Source organism: Pyrus communis, chromosome 13 (assembly GCF_963583255.1).
Source record: "Pyrus communis chromosome 13, drPyrComm1.1, whole genome shotgun sequence".
Classification (NCBI taxonomy): domain Eukaryota; kingdom Viridiplantae; phylum Streptophyta; class Magnoliopsida; order Rosales; family Rosaceae; genus Pyrus; species Pyrus communis.
In genome coordinates this window covers 8,196,852-8,221,893 of record NC_084815.1, presented here as the reverse complement: position 1 = coordinate 8,221,893, position 25,042 = coordinate 8,196,852, and the positions used below count along the sequence as shown (strand labels likewise).

The 25,042-nt window shown below is 37.3% G+C and overlaps 2 protein-coding genes across 3 annotated transcripts; both read left to right on the top strand.

Annotated features, from left to right (window-relative positions):
• Positions 1-560: 560 nt before the first annotated feature.
• On the top strand, positions 561-5,424 carry LOC137713451 (uncharacterized). The gene is made up of 6 exons (XM_068452746.1): positions 561-691; positions 1,930-2,022; positions 2,136-2,384; positions 2,700-2,861; positions 4,856-4,945; positions 5,083-5,424. Exons 2-6 carry the CDS (start codon positions 1,935-1,937, stop codon positions 5,277-5,279), a joined length of 786 nt encoding a protein of 261 aa, XP_068308847.1. The 5' UTR covers positions 561-691; positions 1,930-1,934; the 3' UTR covers positions 5,280-5,424.
• A 1,292-nt stretch (positions 5,425-6,716) lies between these two features.
• Positions 6,717-10,314, top strand: LOC137713996 (phosphatidylinositol 4-phosphate 5-kinase 4). 2 transcript variants are annotated; one of them, XM_068453357.1, is made up of 9 exons: positions 6,717-7,730; positions 7,785-7,958; positions 8,146-8,313; positions 8,441-8,606; positions 8,701-8,820; positions 8,908-9,101; positions 9,391-9,521; positions 9,622-9,694; positions 9,912-10,314. In XM_068453357.1, exons 1-9 carry the CDS (start codon positions 6,757-6,759, stop codon positions 10,201-10,203), a joined length of 2,292 nt encoding a protein of 763 aa, XP_068309458.1. In that variant the 5' UTR covers positions 6,717-6,756; the 3' UTR covers positions 10,204-10,314. The 2 variants fall into 2 exon arrangements, with proteins under 2 accessions (XP_068309458.1, XP_068309457.1); XM_068453356.1 differs by having other exon boundaries at positions 6,717-7,958.
• Positions 10,315-25,042: the final 14,728 nt, after the last annotated feature.

Sequence of the window (25,042 nt, the reverse complement as noted above, 5' to 3'; positions counted from 1 at the left end):
TTTTTGTCAGATTTGCATTTTATTGGGTTTTTATTGTTTGCGATTGTTTTATGGTGTTGTGGGGGAGGTGGGGTAGGGTGGGGTGGGGTGGGGTGGGAGGGGTTGCGGTGGAGGTAGAGGTAGGGTGGGGGGGTTGCGGGGGAAGAGGTGGGGGTGGGGTGAGGTGGGGTGGGGTGGGATGGGATGGGGTGGGTTTTTGGATGGGAGGGGAGGTGAAGAGAGTGGAGGAGAGGGAGGTGGGTCAGGGATTTTGAGTTTCTGAGTTTTTTTTAAATTTTTTTTAATAAGATAAATATTATTATATTTTAAATGCATAAAAAATTATTTTTTAGCACGTGGCATAAATTTGTCAGCGTAAGCATAAATGTGGATTCTATATTTGTCACGTCATTACTAAACGGTTTACTTAATAAATTTTCTAACAAATGTATGAAATTAAAATAAAATGATAATTAAATATATGAAATTAAAATGCTTTAAAAATTTTGTAACAAATTAAAATCTATGACAGATCTAGGGGTAAAATGTAATTGACGTAAGCAGATAATCAGAACGACCGAGAGACCACAAAATCAAAAAAGAAAGTGCCATCCATCCGATCCCCCATTGCCCGCAAGATCCCCTCTTTCGTTTGTTCCACTACACTTGCTTCCTCCTTCCTCCTTTCTCCTTCCATCCATCCATTAAAAGGGTAAATTTTCTGCCTTCAATTTGCTCTGCTGCTTCACTGTCCTCAACTTTTACGCTTACTGCTTTACATCTTCATCCAATTGCATTGTCTGTTCTATTTCTCCATAATTTCGACTGAAGTTTCTAGGAATCGAGGGTTTATTTGGGTCTTGTTTCAAGCCAAAGCTTAGATTCTCAGGCGACCTTTTCTGCTCAAAGCTCTCGCTACTTTGTTGTGTTTTTTCTTCACGTTCTCATTTTTCTGTGGCTTTGATTTAAGCATATTCAAATTTTTTTCGTAATTTCGACGGAAGCTTCTTGGAATCTAAGGGCTTTTAAGTGTTTTTAGGCTCTGGTAAATTGGGTGTGGGTTTGTCTGTGTCTCTCCGGCCTTGGTTGAAGGCGCAGGTTGCGTTTGGTTTGATTAGTATATGTTTTTTTGGATATTAAGTAAAATACCCAATTACTAGCACCGCGTGTTTTCCTTGTTATCGGATTCAAAAAGGTTCATCGTAACATTTGATTCCACGGGTCATTGATTTTTTTGTGTTTAGTTGATCGTTATAAGGTATGCTGGTTTATGCACTTTTATGTCTGGGTCGATGCATCTGTTGGATCTAGTTTCTAATGTTTAGTCGAGGTGGCTGCATTGCAGGAATAGTACATAGTGATATTGGTTATATAACTTATATTGCAATGAAAACAACTGTTTTTGTTTTCCTCCTGTTGCCACTTAATGGATTCTATAGCATAAGCTACAAGTTGTTTTGAATCTTTAAGGGTTGGGCCCTTGGGGCAGCTTGTCAGGGCATTGTTGATATATACTTTTTCTATTAGTTCATAAACAAACAGTTCTAATCTTGGCAAACGTTGGAAGATGTCGACAGTTAATTATTTTTCTCCGTCTCCTTAATTTCAGAAAAATCAATTTTTGGTGTGGCTAACTCATTATGCATTTTCGGATACTTCTTGGAAGCAACTACATATACGCACTTGTGGATTTCATAGTGTTGTACTTGTTTCGATGTTGGAGTGATTTCAATAGTTTTTAATCAGGATAGCGGAGTCATACTGACAAAAGTCCACAAATATTTCAAAACACATATGATGTTATATGTTGAGAAATTTATCATCGACCATTTTGACTAATAACGCTATCTGCATTTGTGTCGTACTATTAGCAATAAATGGATATGGGAAAAGTTGTTTTTATGTGATGCTTTAATTATTTAAAAACATATGTATACTTTGTAATGGCAGGAAACATGAGTGATTCCTCAAGTAAAGCAACTGGTCTAACAAAAGATGTCGAGACGGAGCTGCCGCTGCATTCAGACACGTCAGTAGAAGAAGGCAAGTTTCAATCAGTAGCTAGTGTTGATTGTTGATGTGGTGGATATTGGTTCCTCCTATTTGCAACTTGTTATAGGATAATTATGAAATCCTTGTTAATTTTGTGACTGCAGATTGGGAATCTATTGCGGATTGCACACCTGATGAATTGCTCTCGTCACAATCTTTGCCTGAAGTATCAAAACTATCTTTGGAAGATACCAAAGTTCAGACCCCTAAGCGACGTGGAAGAGGAACATTTTCATATAAGAAACATGAACTTTACAGTGATCAAGTATCTGATAAGTTAATTGTTGATAATGATACACCAGACGATGAAAATGTGTCCCATAATTTGGAGGGGGATCCAAAATTAATAAAATGTAAGTTATTTGTTTTCCATATTTCATTTGGATGGAACCAATATGCTATGTTCTCTTTTATATAGTGATGTTCCTTGGCTTCCAACCTGTTAATGATTCTGACCCAGAAAAGAAAATGTTGATGCCATATGAAAGTCTGCACGTTGGTTGAACATGAAAGAACTTCACAAGTAAATTATTTAATAAATCCTATAAAATTCTGTCTACTTTTTGTTTGTAATCATTGTCAAATAGCATCTAGGGGTTCTAGCCTGTAGGTTTAAATTTTATCTCAGATGGCATGCAGGAGCTGAGTGTTTGTTCTTGTGAATTCAGCAAAATATGGAACACAACATATTCTTGTTCTGGCTGACTTTCCACCAAGCACTACCACAATAGAGTTGGAGAAGCTTTTTGTGAATATTAGAGATCCTGGAGTTGTTATTCGCTGGGTCAATGATACAGTTGCTCTTGCAGTTTTCCAAACACCATCAATTGGTAATTACACAATTACTGAGTTTTTCAACTTCATAAATTTGTAGTTTATGATTAAATTTTAGAGATTCTTGCATTACAAACTTAGACGTGGATTTATCGGGTCTGCTAGTGTTGTTCATTATTTATGCTGCTCATGTTGTATGATGATGATATAAATGGCTGACCAAAAACAGTTGTACATTGTACTTAATGGACAAAACCGATGATGGATAATTTCACTTTTGTTCCAATTAAGAACTCAAAAACCCCTAGATTTAGGAAGGAGTGTTTAACGTTCAGACATGGCTCTGTGTGTGATTTGATTCCATTTTTGGGCAGAATGAGGGTTGACTATGATAATTAGTCGGTACTACCTGCAGTCATGGGACTCCTCATGCATGGTAAAAGTACAAAGGAAACAAACGTAGCATCCTTCAGACATTGATCAAGATGCTTCATAATGTTGAAATTTGAGCTACAGTAGGATATAGAGCAGTAAGTGCAGTTTCAAAACTGGTACAATCATTAACAATTTATTATAATTGAAAAAAAAAAAAAAAATAGGACATAGATACAAACACTGAATGCAAGTTGAATTCTATATGGGCCTTCTAGTTGTAGAGGCTAAAGAGAGCCTAACAATTGTTGGCCAACATTCTATCTGCATATGTTTTGGAAGCAATGGTAAACCAACAATACTTATCAGTCACAATAAAGTTATGCAAGTTAAGGTGTGGTCTCAAGTATTTGAAGATGTTCATGGCTGGTGTATGCTGGTCATAGAAAATACCCTGTTATAAGAATCAGTAAAAATAAAATTGGTTTTTAGCAATATGAGAAAGAAGAGATTGCAATTTTTCCAGAAACGAAACGAGTGGATAAACTCCTGTTCAATCCTGAAATATAGAAAGTAGATGGAACAAAAGGGATGCAGAGAGAGAAACTGATGTAGGGTGGAGGTCAGGAGATCTTCCTTATGCATGTTTCGTGTGGTGGATTGGGGAGAACAGGTCTGTTAGAATTTTTGGACGAGAACTTTGGCTTTGAAAGCTATTGAGGAGCATTAGGTTGAGGTATTTGGGGTTTTAGGCTTTATTTGGGAGGAACAGAGATCTGATTTGGGATAGCAAAGATACAGGAATTATAAACACAAATGTGCCACCATGGATCTCTGAAAGGTAAATTCAACAGTAACAATAACAGAACGACACAAGGAAATCTGTGCCTCTTACAAACACCGAAGCTCAATTTCATTAATCAAACCCTAGTAAACAGGAAATTATAGAGGAAAAGAGTATTTGTAATGTCTAGTGCCTTTATTTTCATTCAAGTTCGAGGGCAGTTTATGCACTAATTCATGCTTATTTGTGTAGTCTGGGCGTTAAGCTGTATAAGACTTGTAAAATACTATCTAACTATATTACTGAAGATTCTCTTTGAACGAAATTTTATCTCTTTTATTTTCAAAAAGTTTTTGTACTACCAATGACCAGACTTCTATTATCCCTTCTTTTTGTGTTCTAACTTGGTGGTAGTTGAGTTGCAAATCAATCTCACATTTTGACAACATCCCGTGTCTTAGATTAAAATGTTATTCTGCCTAGTAATCTTAAAATGATTTAAAAGAAAATTGTATATAGAGCTGTTTCATTTTTTCAAGCTGTTTAATTTTTTCATTTTCAATGACAAATATGCTTAGATGGTGAAACATTATTGAAACAGTTAGCTATGGTGATGGCTTAATGTATGTTCTTTTGCTCCAATGTCTGTGTCATTCTTTTGTTGATTTCAAAATGTGATGATGGCTTAAATGGAAGAAGATTATGGAGGAATAGATGTTTCAATCCTTTTACTAGGTTGTGCAGACTGGGAGCTCCCTTTCTTGTTTAGCAATTGGACCTCCACGAAGCATTACATTTTACGCCTATTAAGCACACAATTGTGATTCATTGTCTGCGTTTAAGTTTCTGCTTTGCAGTTGCTTTAATCATTTCATGATTTTAATTTTTATGCAGCACTCGAAGCTCTTAGCTGCGTTCGATGTTCTATGGCAGTGCGAGTGCTTGAAGAGAATGATTTCCTTTTGAGCTCAATTTCACCGAAAGGTAAAAAAAGCAACATGAACTTTTTACCGTTACACAATAATATTCTCTTACAACACAAAGGAGACCACTATATTTTTGTCCCCTTATCTACAAATATTGTTTGCCTCATACATTGTATTAATACTATTCGTTACTAGATCTGGAACCTCCTCGGCAAAGGCCGCAGACATCAGCTAGAACTGCTCAGAGGCTCATTGCTCATGGAATGGGACTGAAACTACCTTCCACGGCCTTTGGGTCAAAGGATTTAAAGAAACAGGAAGATGATCGAAAGAGCCGCATAGTCATGAGGCAAAAGTTGAAAGATGACGCATGGGGTACAGATGAAGATTAATATTTTTCTTACATGACAAATACTTGCTCCGTTCCTTTTTGATCTGTATATGACCTCTGTAGCTTAAAGGGTCTCTGCATTTGGTCTTGTAAGCACACATAATCAATTTCAATGCTAGAAAAACTTGAGTGGCTTGGCTTGCATATATATGGTTTCGGAATGCGTGGTTGACATAACTCGAAGAAATTGCATCTTATTCGATCTTTGTGTGTGTGTCTGTACTACAACTGTTTTTTTTGTAGGACATATCTTGTAGCCAAAATAAAGGAACTTTTCGTACATTTGTTGCAGCAAATTGTAAACTCCCAACCCTGGTTGTGGGAGGACGAATCACACTTTTACCACTTGAACTATACCTGCTACAATCCGAACAACGAACAAGAAACTTACATAGTCCGCACCTGAGGGATTAGTTTTGATTCTCCCTCCTATGAGCTCGAGTTCAACTCTCCTTCACTGTAGTTTAAATTAGTTTAATGTAGAAGATCGCTCGTATAAAGTAGACTAATTATTCCAACCATAATAAATCTGTTCAAATTAGTGATATAATGTACATCAAATACATTACTCTCCCTCGCTCAGGCTACACTGAGGGTTAATCCCCTTAATATTCCCGACATTTTGTTAATGAAAACTCCAAGAATACTAGAAAGTAAGCATCTCACACACACACACTCTCTCTCTTTCTCTCCCTCTCTCTAAATGTTTTATGGTTGTTAGAGGTTGTAGGAGATGAACGACACTTTCTCACAACCACAAAGAACAAACGTAGGAAAACAGTTGCACTCCTCACCCATCGTTGCATGAAACTCCCATGCAACCACCAACCACAACCAAATCAAGTTTATCTCTTTCTTCTCTTCATAATTCATATATGAAATGAAATAAGTGCGTAATTTGCATTACGTCTTAGACAAAATTGATAAAACAACATTATTTTATTTTATTTTTTGTGGAAACACTATTATCTGATGAAAAATAATATTATTATTATTAATACAAAAGCGGCATTACCAATTTTTTTTTCACTAATTAACAAACATAAATATACATAACCATGCATTTAGCAGCCATGTTGTCTTAATTACTTAATTCTCCTGCGACAACCCCGCCCGGTTTTGATGTTGATTTCAGTGAAACAAGTTCATCCACTTGTCAGAATTTCGACAACAGACACACATTTCTTCATCTGGTTCAGAAACAAAAGGCACTTCTTTGTTTCAATCGCTCTTTTCGCTTTCCTCGTAAAAACAAGGAATACCATAACCGAAATAATTTTGTTTTTCTTCAAATGGAAGATTCATAATTTTTGTTTTATCATCATTACATGATGCTGCATTGGTATTTTGATTCATTCCTTCATGATTTCTGCATAAAAGAATTATTTGATCGTCGTTCTTGTTTAGTTTGCAAAATTTTACTGTGAAAAATTGAATATATTCATGGAGACGTGAAATTGCAAAGAGTTAGTGCAGAAATGAGCAAAGAAAGTGGTAGTAGTGTGTATAAGGCATGGGAAGCCACGGTGCGCAAGACGCAGGCTGCAAGGAAGCGTGCTAACAGCATTTTCGGAATTTCAGTGGATCATGCAGACGATGATGATCATGACCATAGTAGCGATGAAAGTGATTGTGGCCCCGAAGATATGATATATAATGCAGATAGGATTCTTCCCAATGGAGACTACTACACCGGTCATTGGTGCGAAAATTTCCCTCATGGCCAAGGAAAGTACTTGTGGACCGATGGCTGTATGTATGTTGGAGAGTGGTTTAAAGGAAAAACCATGGGGAAAGGTAGGTTCAGCTGGCCTTCTGGGGCTACATATGAGGGCGAGTTTAAAAGCGGATACATGGATGGGAATGGTACATACACAGGGTCTAATGGCGATACTTTTAAGGGACAATGGGTTATGAATTTAAAACATGGACATGGTACTAAGAATTATTCGAATGGGGATTGGTACGAGGGGGAATGGCGACGTGGGTTGCAGGAAGGTCAAGGCAGGTATCAATGGAAGGATGGGAACCATTACACAGGGGAATGGAAAAATGGAGTGATTTGTGGGAAAGGGGCATTTGTTTGGAGTAATGGGAATAGGTATGATGGAAATTGGGAAGATTGTGTACCTAAAGGGAATGGGACTTTCCGATGGCCTGATGGGAGTCTTTACGTAGGGAATTGGAGTAAGGATCTGAGCGAGCAGAACGGGACTTATTATCCATCCCAGTCATCATCGGATGCCAATCTTGAATGGAATCCTGAAGATGTGTACAATGTTGATTTGAAGAATTGTATAATTTGTCCAGGGGATAAGGTTTCGGTTTTGCCTTCCCAGAAGAAGCTTGCAGTGTGGAGATCAGCAAAGGGTGAGAGTGTCAAGCCGAGAAGAATGTCGGTGGATGGAAGGGTAAGCGTTGGGCTGGATAAACCATTTGATAGGATGCAAATGTGGGATGGTAGCGCCCATGGCGGTGAATCACCATGTAATGCCGGTGATCATAGGGCTTCTACTGTCGGGGGAGAACTGGATGAAGATATGATGGGTCTGCATGTTGAAGATGGGAATCAAAGGGGACTCCCAATGAAGGTACCTAAGACTGCAAGGAGGCAGGGGGAAACAATCAGCAGGGGCCACAAAAACTATGAACTCATGCTCAATTTGCAGCTAGGAATCAGGTTTTAATGCATTATTAATTAACTTCAAACGATTTTATTGCACCTTCTTGTTTCTATCTTATCATTTTGATTCAACTACTAATATATCATACGCATTGTAGATCTTTCGCTTGTAAAGATGTCGTGGATTTGATTCCTGTAGTCTAATGTGAGTCATTTGATGTATGTGGAATGATTTCATGTACAGGCATTCTGTTGGCAGACCAGGTCCATCTGGATCCCTTGATCTGAAGCCTTCGGCTTTCAACCCCAGGGAAAAATATTGGACTAGATTTCCTTCAGAAGGCTCCAAATACACTCCGCCACACCAGTCCTGTGAATTTAAATGGAAGGATTACTGTCCATTAGTCTTCAGGTCTGACCTTGTACATAACAAATATACATATATCTTGCTGTTGCTGGTTTCCACAAAGCGGGGAAAATGTCACTTAATTTCGCTAGATGTAACCGTTTATCATGTACAAATGTTTTTTCCTGTTCAGGACCCTTAGAAAGTTGTTCAAGGTCGATCAAGCAGACTACATGTTATCCATTTGCGGGAATGATGCGCTTCGGGAACTCTCCTCTCCTGGTAAAAGTGGCAGCTTCTTTTACTTGACCAATGACGACCGCTACATGATTAAAACAATGAAGAAGGCAGAAGTTAAAGTAAGTTCTATTTGCACTCCCCTCATATTTTTCTCTCAAATCAACACTAGTCTTAACTGAGTACTTGGTTAATTTCCGTTTAACGGCGAATTAGGTGCTTATAAGGATGCTTTCAGCCTACTACAACCATGTTCGAGCATACGAAAACACTCTGGTCACTAAATTTTATGGTCTACATTGTGTAAAGCTAATGGGCCAACCTATTCAAAAGAAGGTACTTTCCAAGTATTGGTAGATCTATATACAACTAGTTTATACTTTTAGTTTTGAGTATACCATTCACAATTTTCTTATGATCCAGGTGCGGTTCATCATCATGGGGAACCTTTTCTGTTCTGAATATACAATTCACAGACGTTTCGACTTGAAGGGATCTTCCCTCGGTCGAACAACAGATAAGCCTGAGACAGAGATTGATGAAATGACTATTCTTAAGGATCTTGATCTTAACTTTATATTTCGACTTCAGAAGACATGGTTTCAAGATTTTTGCAGGTGAACTGTTTTCTTCTTTGGCTCCATTGTTTTGCTAACATACTGGAACAACATGTTGAAGAATACAGTCCCACATCGGAAATATAACAAAATAATATATGTGGTGGGAGGTTCACTATGATATCAGTAAGGCCTTTTGCAACAAAACTCACACCTAGTAATAGGTGGTTAAGTTGTTGACATTATCGATGATGTTGTTGGTGGTGGTGGCCATGCGACGCTAAAATGTTTATCACGACAACAACAATTAAATATACGTACTTAAATGAACGTGTTTGGGTTTTTGCAGGCAAATTGATAGGGATTGTGAGTTTCTTGAACAGGAGAGAATAATGGATTATAGCCTGTTGGTTGGACTGCATTTCAGAAATATATCAGCTGCTGGGGATCTTATTCCTTCTGGAGCACACACTCCTACTGGTTGGTATTACTTTTTTTTATATGAAGTCCTATATTTTCTTCATTTTTCATTAACAATTTGCCCATCATACAAGAGGCTGCTATGTTTTCTTTCCCTCAGGTGACCAAGAGAGCGAGGGAGCTCCCCGTCTTTCTCGAGCAGACATGGATCAACTTCTTTTAGATCCATCCAGGTCAAATCTCTCTCTACTTAAACCACTCATGATTGGTGCTTGAAACAAGTGAACATACATACATACATACATACATACATATATATATATATATATCAACCTCAGTATCTACGGAAAAAAGAACAACGGAGATTATGAAAACTTAAAATCGATTTAAGCTGCGAGAAATGCAAAACTAGTATGAAGCTTTTTATGGCGATTTGGTTTTGAGATGCAGGTGGGCTAGTATTAAATTGGGTTTGAACATGCCAGCAAGAGTTGAAAAGACGGAGAGAAAAACTGATTGTGAATTTCAACTTGTGGTAGATCCAACTGGGGAGTATTATGATGTTATAATGTTCTTTGGAATCATAGACATTCTTCAAGACTACGACATAAGCAAGAAGCTTGAGCATGCATACAAGTCCATCCAGTACGACGCAACTTCTATATCCGCTGTTGATCCGAGGCAATATTCGAGGCGCTTTCGTGATTTCATTTACAAAGTTTTTGCAGAAGAAACCACTTGAAACTTGAAATTAAGGAATTCTCTCTTCATTTCTTGACTAGCAAGAAAACTGTTCAAATTTCGACAACAAAGTTTTATTTCGTAAACACGACGAGAGTACGTACATATTTCACTAAATGAAATTGGTGTGCAGTATATAGTCCATTGATTCACCCTCGTAAAACTGTATCAGAATCCAGATTTTTCTGATGATTTTTAATCTATTTCTTCGTCTCTATCTCTGATATTGAGAGATAGAGAGGTTTATGGGAGGGACTTGTAGCATTTGCATTTGAATCCAATTGGATACTGGAAAAGTGAATTTTTGGTTTATCGATAATGTTTGTTATTTCTAAACCATTCTTTTTGTCTGATTAAATTAGTTTTTTTGTTCAATTTCTCACCATTCTCTTTTTTTTTTTTTTTTTCTCTCTCTTTATTTTCTTTTCGTTCTCCCTCTTTTTTTAACTTCTTGATAGGGTTCATCTTGTTATCCAAGTAGCCACATTGTATTGGTTTCGAAAGCTTCAAAGTAATTTAGATTACAAAAATCCAAAGTTTCGGAATACAAAACAGTTGGAGTCAGGACCTTCCAAAAAAACAATCATATTTGTATCAAACACAATAATATGATTGTTGTTCTAACTATTGTATCAAACACATTTTAGATTGGGGGTATAATAAGATGACTGTTGTTCTAACTAATACTTCATACGATATGAATGTGTTATAATAAGTTTCGGGGTGGGAAAGTCAAATTTTAGATTTTTAATTTTTGTGTCATTTAAAAATTTTCTTTTTAAGTTAATATTCATAAATTATTTTAAACGTTAGAACAAATTGACAAGGTGAAGGTTAAAATCCTACGTAGAGTCTTTTCTATTTATTTTTGCTTAGACACTAATTCGTGAGTTATGCTTTGAAGATTTCACATTCACACCAACATGGCTTGTGAGGAATGAGATTGGAACCCTTATTTTTTGTCCGATTAAATTAGTTTTTAATTTTTGTTCTGCATAAAGTAAATTTTAGTTATTGTTATAAATAAAGTAATAATTGTTCCACCTGAAACTTTGCTTAGTAACCTGTTGACCCTAAAATTTACAAAACCTACATGGTGCGCAAGCCGAGTAACTAATAAGCTAACTACGTCCTTCAATTGTATGCGGGGCGTGCCAACTCGTCAACCGAGCTCGGCCGAGGAGTAAAATTTGTTGATGTTGCGTTGCTGACTTCTTGATCTTGCGACTGCGGCCGAGGAAGGAACACGTCTTGGCCTTCGTGTTCTAGAGCCTGAAGACAAGGCTGCTAGTTCTGCGAAGTTCAATATCAAATTCGGCTCTCAGGGTGCCGAATGAAGTAACCTGGTAACATCACACTTCGCCGAGAAAGCTAATGAGATGACCTATGCCAATAAGTTCGAAAATCCTTCTCAACCGAGACTTGGATAGATAACCAGTCGGCCTCGACGCAGTGCTGTTTATCCAAACTGAAGGTGCTTTGCGGTCGGCTGATTCTACAGCAACAGTGATGTTTATCCAAACTGAAGGTGTTCGCCGGTTGCCTTCACAGTGTTTATCCAAACTGAAGATGTGTCGGCGGAAAAAGAAAATAAAAAAAAAAATCTCAAGGTGTTTGAGAGGTTTGCGCAGGGCAGTTGTGTGTTGAATTGGAGGTCCCTTTTACGTTGTACAACGCTTTGTATTTATAGGGTTGATATTTGCTTTGCACGATCATATAATGTTGCAAAGTTTAATTGCAACTCTAATTCCTAAAGTTGATCCGCATCAGAAACCAGGACATATCCTTCAAACTGAGCCGTGATATTTGTTCCAAGACTTTTCAAACCTAATAAAAGTCCATCTAGGTTTATCATATCATATTTGTAGCCCACCTAGGCTTCTCATAAAAACCCATCAGTAGCCATGCTTTATCTGATCATCAAAACATCATAGAAAAAGGGCTAGCCTACTTAGGTTCCTTGCGTCACAACTATAAACTATAATTTACCTAGCACTTACCTGTGCGTTCACATCACCAAACATACATATATGCAACTACTAATGCATAAATAAATAGGCAAACGCTATGCATGGCATTTAAAACATATAAACATTCCATATCATTTTCTGGGAAAAACCACAAGTATATAGGTATATACGGAAAACCCAAAAGCCCACTCACTGGTATGTGGAAAGGTCGTAACCCCCTTGCCTCGAGTGATTGCACTCGTCCTCGGGATAGGTCTCACCTATATGCAAAACAACTATAAAAACGTCAATTTAAAGCACATAACCAAAACTAGGTAATAACTTCTCATACAATGCTCAAATGGGGTATGTGAATACACCAACGTGATCTACTCAACCTTACGAACATCCCCATATTTTTAAAATAATTTTTCGACCACTCACGCGCAGGCACGTGCCTGGCACACAGACGGAATCCCTAATGGCGTTAGGGAATATTCTGTCCAAAAGCAAGCATATTCCGTTAAAACTAACCTGACATCGTTAACTGCCGTTAGGAATATTCCATCAGAGTTGATGGAATATTCGTCGTCTGTTCCGGTGAGTCTCGCCGGCCGCTGCCGTCTGCAACTCGAATTCTCGCCGAAAACTGGAAAATTTTCAAAACTTCATATCTTCTTCATTTCTCAACCAAATTCCATGAAATTGTACCAAAATGAAGCATACGAAGAGTAGAACAAAACCTTACTGCTTTGAAGCCCTAAAACCAATAGAATCTCGTCAGCAAAACCCACGATATTCCGGCCAAACCTGCAACTCACAGAAACTGGGCTTCCTGACGTCCAAAATGCTTCAACTTTCTTCCCCGAGCTTCGTGAGAGTGATCTAAAGCTTCCTATGACCTTAGAAGCTTCTAAAACCCCCACGATCACGTGTGCATGAACAGTGCATAAAATCGAGATTCCCTGGTTCTCAGGTTTTCGAGGGTTTCACGTCCAACAATTGGTATGGATGAGTTCCTGAGCTTGCTAAGAGTTCAAAACCCACCTTTAAACCTTCGATCCGTGTGTAGATAGTTATCTTGGAAATGGTCCGTACACCTTGTAAAGAAAATGGAAGAAGTCTGAGAGAGAAGAGAGAAAGAAAGGTCACGGAAGTGTGGTATGGGTGTGTGTGTGTGTGTGTGTGTGTGTCCTGTAGAGTCAACCACCAAAAACAACAAAACAACACCCCACAACACCAATTAACGTCCAAGGGCATTTTAGTCTTTTCGCACCTACGGTACAAATAATTCGGGACTGGCTGTCACAATAAAAACTTGAATAGTATTAATTGGATACAATAATATTATTGAATTTCCCATATAGCTTAAAATTTCTCAAATCCTATAATTTAAATACTTTTTCCTACTTAATATACCTCTTTTTTATTTTGGTTTTGTATTGAATTTTACTGTTTTGCAATTTGAAAGTTTTCTGTACAATACTGAGTTTGAATATTTTTATATAGGTGATTTAATTTTTCTTGCATTTGAAACAAAAAAAAAAAAAAAATGTGATCTTCTATTTTTCTGACATTTTTTACATCATGTTCTTATATTTTGCATCTCAGAGGGGCATATACACTCATAAATCCTAACCGCCTTGCATAGGAGTAAAAAAGATTGTCTACAGACAAAGGTAAAAAGATTCTTAATCTTTCGTGAGGTTTTCCATTATTGTTAGACTATTTATTAGATTTTTGGCTTCTACATAATTTACAAAAACTATAACTGGCAGATGGTTTTATACTTGACCTAATTGTTAAAATTATGACATGACGAGACTGAAAAAGCTGGGCTGTTCCATTTGCTTCCAGTACGTTCTTCCAACCCAGTTCCAGTTCTCTCTCGCCGGTTTTCAAGAAGCACAGCGTGAGTTCCTTTTTTTTTTCTTAATTACAGAGCATTCAATTAGCATGTGTGATTGTATTGTTAACATAAAGAACCTCTTTAACTTTTTGATAGTTTACTGATCAATTGCAGGTAGATGGTTCTATGCTCACAGAACTTGCCTGCTTGCTTCCTCACATGCCTTCCGTGCAATTTTTGATAGGGGTATGATTTTCTAATTTCTCCATTGCAACATTTTCTTTTTCGTTTTTGTAATGTATGCACTACAAAAGTAATATAGTGGGTGTAGGTTTAGGGGTTAAAGAATTTTCAACATGTAATCAGAAATGAGGGTTTTGCTTAACCACTTTTATTTACTGGTTTTTATTCGAATCTATAGCACTGAGGATATAGGTCAGCAATGAAGCAATTTGGTTGGTTTCGTGCATTTTAAACACGTTGGGAGAAGTATACTATGTCGCATCCCGGCTCGGGGCGGATCACTTCCCGGGCCCGCTCCACCACCGTAGCACGATATTGTCCACTTTGGGCTTATCATTCCCTCACGGTTTTGTTTTTGAGAACTCACGAGCAACTTCCCAGTGGGTCACCCATCATGGGATTGCTCTAGCCCCCTTCTCGCTTAGCTTCGGGTTCTATCGAGCTCCCTTCTCGCTTAACTTCGGAGTTCCGATAGAACCCGAAGCTAAGCAAGAAGGGAGCTAGAGCAATCTCATGATGGGTGACCCACTGGGAAGTTGCTCGTGAGTTCCCAAAAACAAAACCGTGAGGGAATGGTAAGCCCAAAGCGGACAATATCGTGCTACGGTGGTGGAGCAGGCTCGGGAAGTGATCCGCCCTGGGCGGGGATGCGACAATTGGTATCAGAGCATAGGTTTGGGCTAGAGCAATCCCATGATGGGTGACCCACTGGGAAGTTGCTCGTGAGTTCCCAAAAACAAAACTGTGAGGGAATGGTAAGCCCAAAGCGGACAATATCGTGCTACGGTGGTGAAGCGGGCCCGGGAAGTGATCCACTCCGGGCCGAGATGTGACATTTGATATCAGAGCCTAACCCTAGCCATGGTGTGCCGACGAGGACGTCGGGCCCCTAAGGGGGGTGAATTGTGACATCCCACATCGCCCAAAGGAGTGATCCTTAAATGTATATTCCCATCCTTACCTAGCACGAGACCTTTTGGGAGCTCACTGGCTTCGGGTTCTATCAGAACTCCGAAGTTAATCGAGAAGGAGGTTAGAGCAATCCCATGATGGGTGACCCACTGGGAAGTTGCTCGTGAGTTCCCAAAAACAAAACCGTGAGGGAATGGTAAGCCCAAAGCGGACAATATCGTGCTACGGTGGTGGAGCGGGTCCGGGAAGTGATCCGCCTCGGGCTAGGATGCGACATACTAAATGATTTTTTCCCTTTTTTAGTTTAGTTTTTTTTTTTTTTTTTTTTTTTTTTGTTGGAGATTGAAGATGTAAGCATACTAAATTGGAAGCTCAAATATTGAACAACATGATTTACTTCAAACCCCACTGTATTTCTTTGGCTCTTTTTTTTGGTGAGAATTGTAATTTTTATTTATCTTTCGAAACTCTAAACTGGTTGTTCTTCTCATATGAAAAATGTGCATTTTTACAAACCAATTAAAGGCTCCCATGATCAGAAACCTAACCAATGTATTTATCTTGAACAGATTACTTGAGGAAAAATGTGCATCCTCATCCATAGAAAAACAAAGAAGAAAGAAGAGTGAACTACTAAATGGTAGTGTGAACAATTTGGACATCGAATATAAATATATTTTTATGTGATTGTATTTATATGAACAACTTAATCCACAACTGTTTCTATGTAATGTATTCTTCAAATACCTATCTTTTGTTCATTATTACACATAAGGATGCAAATAGACTTCCGTATTGATGTAGATAGATTTTAATATGTGATATATCCTACATATACTTATCTTTTTTCCTTATTCAATATGAGGATGTAAATAAATATTTTTTTGATATGGATATAATTAGATTTTATTATATTTACACATGTTAAACAAAGTTTTAAAACCCACGGCATCACGCGGATTCTATTATAGTGACCCCTAAAACCTATATATTAACCAATCATTTTTGTGAGACATTTATTTAGGAAAATAAAAATATCACAAATAAAAAGATAAAACTAATAACAAAAACCCCACCCCACACTGAGAACTCAACCTACACGCCTCCCTCACGGCCAGATGGACGGCATCAAAATTCATTGTGTTATCTCTTTCCCAGTCTCTATTTTCCTCGTGAATGTGTGTCGTCTATATCCAGATCTGGTGGTTTTGGGATGTGGTTCTGCGACTGGGATTTCTAGGTGGGGTGGAGGTTGGAGCGGCTGGGATCTAGGAGGTCGTCTTAGGCCTAAGGTTTTTGGGAAAAGGGTTGTTGCTTTTATGTTTAAAAAGTGAGTGGAAAAATAAGATCGTGGGCTAACAGCCAAATCAGAGATTTGGGGAAGGGGGACATTTTTGGGAGTTTCGAACGGCAGATGGAAAGGTTTTAAAGGGGGTTTGTAGGCCAAACTTGTTTCAGATTCTCCCCCATCTAAAATACCCTAGAAAACGTGAGAAAAGTGAGCATGAAGGAAAGCTAGAACCACCACCCATCCGAGGGTCGAGGAAGGAGTGAGGGATCTTTTTCGAAGGAAGAGAAAGAGGTAGTTATTGTTTTTCTTTGTAGCGACCGTTTAAGATAAAATAATCACTACTACGAAACTATCCACTAGTGGCGTTTTTAAAAACAACAAGAAAAACAAATTTTTATCGGATACTAAGTAAAATTTGACAGGGAATTGTCGTAATGTCGTATAAGAGAAGCGATAGAAATGCTAGCATCATGAAAAAAAATTTCTGTTGGATCGCACTCTTTCACTTTAATTCGTAAAAACTTTGAAATATTTATGTTCCTTGCCTAACTTCTTGTTAAATGGTTCTTTCCATATTTATACTGTCTATATCGTTGTGCATGTAACTGGATTATGGTTGTGTTGAATGAAGTATAAATGGATATTTACATAGAGGTGGCAAATCAATCCATTAGGTTGTTAATAGGTACCTATTAAAACCCGTTTACTTTGATTTCACCTTATAGCATCATTACCATTACCAATCTCATCTCTATATTATGATGATATCAAATTAATTGAGTTTTAACGGATACCCATTAACAATCTAATGAGTTAATTTGCCACATGTACTTAAAAGAGGTTAAAATAATGTACACATTTTTCCCTAATATGAAGAAGGAAAGTGGACTGAAAGAATGCATAACAAGGTGATAACTATTTTTTAGGGAGTTTTAACAAAAAGCTCACGGTACTGTTCACTTTAACGAAAAACCACATTTTTACACTAAAAAGTCAATCCTGGTACTATTCACTTTACCCTTTATTTTGTCCTTATCATTAAAACTCAAAGTTTTCAAACCATTTTCATTAGTTTTCCTTATTTTTTATTGATTGCATGATGGATTGTGTATTGTCCTCGGATGAAATGCTTTCATAAATAGCATGTAAAAGGAAATTAATTGTACAAGTGGCATGTAATTGGCGTTTTTATCATGATTGTTTTGTGGTCACTTACTGAATTATACTTATTAGAAAATCTCTTTGTATTTTATAGATGAATCGACACACTACAACGTTTTGAGTCATAGTTTCAAATTTCTTTGAAGTGTTTGCTTTTCCTTAATTTTGCTGTGTATAAAGCTTGTTTGGACCTTTTCTCTATGTTTACTAAGGTTTGGTTTTATAAAAAAGTTCAATGTTTTAGGGGCTGAGATTTATTCCCTAATATTTACATATAGTCTCTTTTGGTGAGAAGTAATATCCAATTTTACCCAATTTTCTCAGGAATGTTGCAAGTGAGACCTCCATCATTATGTACCAAGTTATAAATAAAGATAAGGATTGTCTGCCTTCTCATTTCCGGTGTCTTTCCATACCCTCCTGTTTTATGTGGTCACGGTTAAGCCACGTCAACATTTTATATTGTTTTTTTTATAGAGATAATAAGACAAAAATGAATAGTAATATAAAATGTTGACGTGGCTTAACTGTGATCACACAAACAAAAGGGCACCGAAAGTGGAAAGGCAGACAATTCTTGTCCTGTAAATAAACACTTCATATAGTTGAAATTGGAGAGAAAAAGAAAAACTTTTTTGTCCTTAATTGGTGTTTTGCTTACTTGGCATCTTTAGGCGTTTGAGCTCCGTTCGCAAGTTTGGTAGCATGAAATCATCTACAATTATTTCATTATACCATATGTCATTCCACGGACTTGGGGTTAGTGAAATAGTAATCCCGCCCTGGGTGCAAAAAAAAATTGAAAAAAAAATAACAAATATCTCTTATTGAAATAGCTCGAAATGCCTTACAAGTATGCCAAAAAAAAATTAATAATACTATTATCTCCCTCATCTAGCACAACTTTAGCTCGTCTAGCTCGAAATGCCTTACAAATACATAATATTAAATCTTAATTTTTGAACTTTGATACCAATAACCATAACTAAAAGTTCTGAGCAATCTGTTAGTACAAGCATTCTCTTGGTCATTTAATAGGCCCATACATACATGAAAAGTAAGAAATATATATAATATACAAGGTCGTCGCAATTATAATAAATTAGTCTTCATACGCGAGCTCACGTACGTGTAGAAGATATTTTTTGAATTACGGTGTGCTACGTGCGACTTACACGTTTTAAATGTATTTATATGTGTAAATTGATAAAAGGAAAGTCAAATATTTGAAGTAAATGAATAATCTTAGATCATGCTAAAAGAAACCCCTCATAAACCAATTAAATCAGCTGAATTCACATAATAAAATCAACTTCTATAGAATTTACATTAAGAATAGAGAAAATAATATTTAATAAACAATTAATTGAATCACATTATTTATAACATCTCACATCACCCAGGGGAGTGAATCTTGTAAGCCTTATATGTATATTTCCATCTCTACCTAGCACGAGGCTTTTTGGGAGCTCACTAGCTTCGGGTTTCAGAGAAACTTCGAAGTTAAGCGAGTTCGCGCGAGAGCAATTCGAGGATGGATGACCCACTGGGAAGTTCTCGTGTGAGTTCCCAAAAACAAAACCGTAAGGACGTGGTTGGGGCCCAAAGCGGACAATATTGTGCTATGGTAGAGTAGAACTCGGGATGTGATGGGGGCCCAAGGCGGGATGTGACATTATTGTTAGTCTATTATGAGGCTAAGCCCATCCATTCCCTCTTAGTGTAGATAATATCGTTTGTTAAAAAATAATCGTTTGACAACTAATTTAATCACATTATTATTCGTGTGCAAAAGACATTTTTTATAATCGGTATTACACGCCTCTTGTTACATTCGGGCCCAGACCCTCACCACATCCTAGGCTCGACTCCACTGTAGTACGATATTGTACGCTTTGGGCCTCGACCATGCCATCACGGTTTTGTTTCTGGGAACTCACACGAGAACTTCTCAGTGGATCACCCATCCTGGGATTGCTCTCGCGCGAACTCGCTTAACTTCTGAGTTCCTACGGAACCCAAAACCAGTGAGCTCCCAAAATGCCTCGTGCTACGTAGAGATGAAAATATACATATAAAACTTACAAGATTCTCACCCCTGGGAGATGTGGGATCTTACACCTCTTAAGATGTTTTGAACGTGTTTAAAAATAGAGAAAATAGTATTTAATAAACAACTGATTGAATTACATTATTGCTAACCTATTGTGAGGCTAAGTCCATCCCCCTTAGTGTGGATGCATGCAAAAGACTTTTTTTTTTATAATTGGCATTACACGCATTTAAAAATGTTTTGAACGTGTTTAAAATAGAGAAAATAATATTTAATAAACAACTTATTGAATCACATTATTACTAACCCATTGCAGGCTAAGCCCACCCCCTCCCCTTTAGCATAGATAATATCGTTTGTTAAAAAAAATCATTTGACAACTAATTTAATTACATTATTATCTGCGTGTGAAAGACCTTTTTTATAATCGGCATTACACGCGCTCTTAAGATATTTTAAACATGTTTAAAAATAAAGAAATTGAATCACATTATTGCTAGCATATTGTGAGGTACTAATTAAATAATAATAATTATTATTAAAAAAATACGGTTAAAATGACAAAAATGCACCTACCGTATTTGATGTATTATTTTGGGATGCATTTGAAGTTTTTTGTCTTGGGGACATTTTTGTCCAAATCTTTTTGTTGAATGTATTTAAAATAGAGAAAATAATATTTAATAAACAACTGATTGAATCACATTATTGCTAGCCCATTGTGAAGCCCACCCCTCCCCCTTAGTGTAGATAATATCATTTGTTAAAAAAAAAATCATTTGACAACTAATTTAATCACATTATTATCCGCGTGCGAATGACCTTTTTTATAACCAACATTATATGTGTGACATTCCGCATCGCTCAGGGGAGTGATCCTTAAATGTATATTCCCATCCCTACCTAGCACGAGGCCTTTTAGGAGCTCACTGGCTTCGGGTTCCGTCGGAACTCCGAAGTTAAGCGAGAAGGGGGCTAGAACAATCCCATGATGGGTGACCCACTGGGAAGTTGCTCGTGAGTTCCCAAAAACAAAACTGTGAGGGAATGGTAAGCCCAAAGCGGACAATATCGTGCTACGGTGGTGGAACGGGCCTGGGAAGTGATCCGCCCCGGACCGGGATGTGACAAATTGGTATCAGAGCCTAACTCTGGTCGCGGGTGTGTCGACGAGGACGTCGGGCCCCTAAGGGGGGTGGATTGTGACATCCCGCATCGTCCAGGGGAATGATCCTTAAATGTATATTCTCATCCCTACCTAGCACGAGGCATTTTGGGAGTTCACTGGCTTCGAGTTCCGTCGGAACTCCGAAGTTAAGCGAGAAGGGGGCTAGAGCAATTCCATGATGGGTGACCCACTGGGAAGTTGCTCGTGAGTTCCCAAAAACAAAACCGTGAGGGAATGGTAAGCCCAAAGCGGACAATATCGTACTACGGTGGTGGAACGGGTCCGGGAAGTGATCCGCCCTGAGCCGGGATGTGACAATATGTCTTTTAAGATGTTTTGAATATGTTTAAAATAAAGAAATTGAATCACATTATTGCTAGCATATTGTGAGGTATTAATTAAAAAAAAATAATTATTAAAAAAATACTATTAAAATGACAAAAATGCCCATGCCTTATTGGATGCATTATTTAGGGATGCCTTTGAAGTTTTTTTTTGTCTTGGGAACATTTTGTCCAAATATTTTTGTTGAGCTTTGTGACACCAAAATCACTATTCTTTCTCTTGGTTTTATATATAGATATACATGAAAACAATAAATCTTTTTAATAATTATAGTAAGTAAATATATAATTTTAAAATACAGATCCTCACACCACACAATTATTATTCTTCTATTACACTAATATTACGTTGGGGAAGGAGAGAGGAATTTTTTGTGACAAGTGCAGTAGCGGAGCACAATAGATGGCAAATAAACTCATTGAGTTATTAACGTATTTGATAGGAGCATATTTATGCGACTTAAATGGCTTGTTCTCGTACATTTACGTTATGTTTCTTTAGTTATTTTAGTACTTTAAGCTATTTTCGTATGTTTGTAGGTCCAAAGGGCTAAAGGAGCAAAAAGATGCATTTTGGAGACTTTTGGAGCACTTTTGGGCTAAGGACGGATAGCTTATGCTTGAAGCCAAAGTATTGGACGAAATTGAAGACCTAATTGGAGCCAAAGTGTTGGAACCTTGTTCTCTTTAGTTTTAGGACATTTAAACCTTTCCTAATCCCAATCATGCCATGCATAACACACATCCATTCTAACACATTGTCATTACACATGCATTTCCTTCATTAGTTAACCCACATGCACTTATCACTTATCATCACCACATATCATATCACTTAATCACTTATCACTTATCATCACCACTTAACCACTTATCATATCATAACCACATATCATATCACTTATCACTTATCACTTAACATAACATCCACCTATTTCACCTACAACATCCACTTCACCTACAACATCCACCTACTTCACCTACAACATCCACCCACTTCACCTACAACATCCACCTACTTCACCTACAAATGACATAGCCATATGTTCCCTCCACTACTCCTATAAATACCCTTGCATTCATTCATTCATGGACATCTCATTTTCATACACAACACATTACAAACACATTCTCCCTTCCCTAGCCGTGAGCTTCCCATCTCTCCCCTTATAATCCAAACACCATTTTTCCATTCCCCTTCCACTTCTACACCACTCCTCATCCATTTCCATAATCCCCCAAACCTTACCTTAGACCTTGTGCTACAACAACGAGGAAGATAAGAGGGCCTAAACGTTCATACAATTCAAGTTTGAGTTGTTGGAATGTTTAGGTGTTTCTTTGATTTCAAAGTTTAAATTCAATTCTCTTTGTTTTGTACGTATGAGGAATGGAAGAGAAGAGTGCCTAAACGTTCATACAATTCAAGTTTGAGTTGTTGGAATGTTTAGGTGTTTCTTTGATTTCAAAGTTATGAGGAACTAATCCCCCTTTAGCTAGGGGGTGATTCGAAACTATGTTTATATTTGCAATATGAATTGATTAACTTTCGTTGGAATTTCATAAGTTGTTGATTCAATTTGTTTAACCGTTTGATTGATAACTTATTTATGTATGTTTATTAAGAATGCGCGCTTAATTTTCATGCATGAATATGACGCTAGAATATAAGTGAGTTTCACCTAATCGTTATGAACTTATATTCACAAGTAGTGGAGGTTGCTTATAAACAATCGCGTTAAATGAATTCTTGGCACGAGTTTCATGCTCATCATAGTAACGAATGCCTTGTCAACACTTATAGTTTTCATGATGCTTAATGATCTTTGATTGTATCTTTATTGTGCTGTTCACGTAAAGGACTTTTGGAGAATGTTGTGAATTGCGTTGCACTAACCCATCCAATTCATTAACTTAAGGAAAACTTGACGGTTAATTTAAGCGGACCTAATTAACCCGGAGTGTTGAGTTTCATAATTTATCGAAAGACCAACTGAGAATCAATCTTGTATGCAAGTGTAAAATGTGTTGAGAAGAACCCCTTAGCTATTCCATCATCCATATTTTTATCATATTTATATTTACGTTTTGCCTTTAATTACAATTTGTGCATTTTAGTTAATTTTCGTCAAATCAAACCCCCCCCCCTTTACTTTCTTGTTCTTTAATGCTTAGAATTTGTTTAGTTTATGTTTTAAAGTATTTTTGAATTTTTGGTTTGTCTTAGTGTTTTAAATTTTAATTTTGCATTCTTTGAGTCTAGTTTAGTGTTTTAAACTTTATTTTACGTTTTTTTTCCAAGAGATTTGCAATCCCTCCTAATCCCCGGTCCAGAACGATCCCTACTTATACTTATACTACAATTGTCAAAAAGAGGGTTTAATTTGTGTGCATAAAAATCTCGCACCAACGGGTACTCGTTAAAACCTGTTTCATTTAATATCACGTAATATAGATGTGAGATTGGTAGTAATGATGATGGTATAAGGTGAAATCAAATCAAATAGGTCTTAATGGGGTATCCATTAACAATTCAATGTATTCATTTGCCACCTTTACGGTAGCACCGTGATGTCGTGGAACTTGCATGTATGGTAATATCAATCTGTTAATCCAGATATGCTATGATGATAACTATGTTGAATGTCGTTGATGACCGACGAATTTGATCCCAAAACTCATGGACGACGAAGCTAGAACCATAACACCATGAGCTCTCAACTAACGACATGGATGGTGTCGTTTCACACTTCAGCAACGGCTTCAGCTTTTCCTAAAATTCTTGTTATTTATTCTTGTCACGCTTTGATACCAAACACAATGTACAAGGAACTCATACATAAATTATATTGAATAATTAGCAAAATAACAACTAATAAGAAATTCTAGTTCACAAGCGAACTAGGCATCAAATTAAACTAGAATAACCTGAAGGGTATGAACCCTAAACTCTTAGCACACTGCCCCAATATCGCTAAAAAACTCGAAGTCTCAGCCTTAATTCTAGAAAAACCCTACACCTTGGATGGTGTACTGCATTGCTGACAAGACTTGGTAAGCTACAAAGTTCGGATGAGTGATAAATAATACTATATATGCCAGCCACCAGATTTTATATTCATGAAATCTTTATATTAGTAAAAATAGTTGTGCGCTCCCATAACACTCACGCAGAAATTGGATGGCTGTGCAAGCGTCAAATAATTTCTCATATCATAAAAGAACTAAGGCTCGAGCGGTTTGGATTTGTGGGTACAAATTTTGTACAAGGTTGAAATGACAAAACTTCACCTACAAAACAAGAAACTCTGTTAGCCTAATTGACGAACAACCAAGAAAAATGGGGAGGGCATCCACCGAAGAGTCTCTGATGCCTAAGTCAAAGAATAATTTGAGAGAAACTAGAATAGAGTGAATTCTGAGTAGTAAGTGGTGGTTACGAATTCCCCTATTGGACTTTGCTATTTATAGGAGAGATCCCTCGTAGGCAGCTAGAAGGGGAGGGCACATGCCATATGAGACAAACCGTTATGTTCTGCTAGTGTGATGCAGACCAGTCTTTGTAGGTAAACCAATATGTTATGCTAATGTGAGGCAAATCAGTGATTACAGCTGCACCATCGAGTATCATCTTGGCAGAGCTAATGTAATGGACGACGCTCTTAGTAAAAAATCATATGGGTAGTTGGACAATTTACATTCCACTATTGACAAAGTTGAAAAGCACATATGCAATCCTCGATGTAGACCATCAAGGAGCTTTACTAGCTCATTTTCAGGTTAGACCGTCCTTGTTGATAGAGTTTGAGAAGCTCAGGATGCAGATCCCCAATGTGTACAACTAAAGGGAGAAGTCCTTAATAAAGTGAG

Coding starts and splice junctions, on each gene's coding strand:
- LOC137713451 (XM_068452746.1), top strand. CDS start 1,935: ATGAGTGATTCCTCAAGTAAAGCAACTGGTCTAACAAAAGATGTCGAG. Junction 2,385..2,699: donor GGATCCAAAATTAATAAAAT/GTAAGTTATTTG, acceptor TTGTGAATTCAG/CAAAATATGGAACACAACAT. Junction 4,946..5,082: donor GAGCTCAATTTCACCGAAAG/GTAAAAAAAGCA, acceptor ATTCGTTACTAG/ATCTGGAACCTCCTCGGCAA.
- LOC137713996 (XM_068453356.1), top strand. CDS start 6,757: ATGAGCAAAGAAAGTGGTAGTAGTGTGTATAAGGCATGGGAAGCCACG. Junction 7,959..8,145: donor AATTTGCAGCTAGGAATCAG/GTTTTAATGCAT, acceptor TTTCATGTACAG/GCATTCTGTTGGCAGACCAG. Junction 9,695..9,911: donor CTTCTTTTAGATCCATCCAG/GTCAAATCTCTC, acceptor TTTGAGATGCAG/GTGGGCTAGTATTAAATTGG.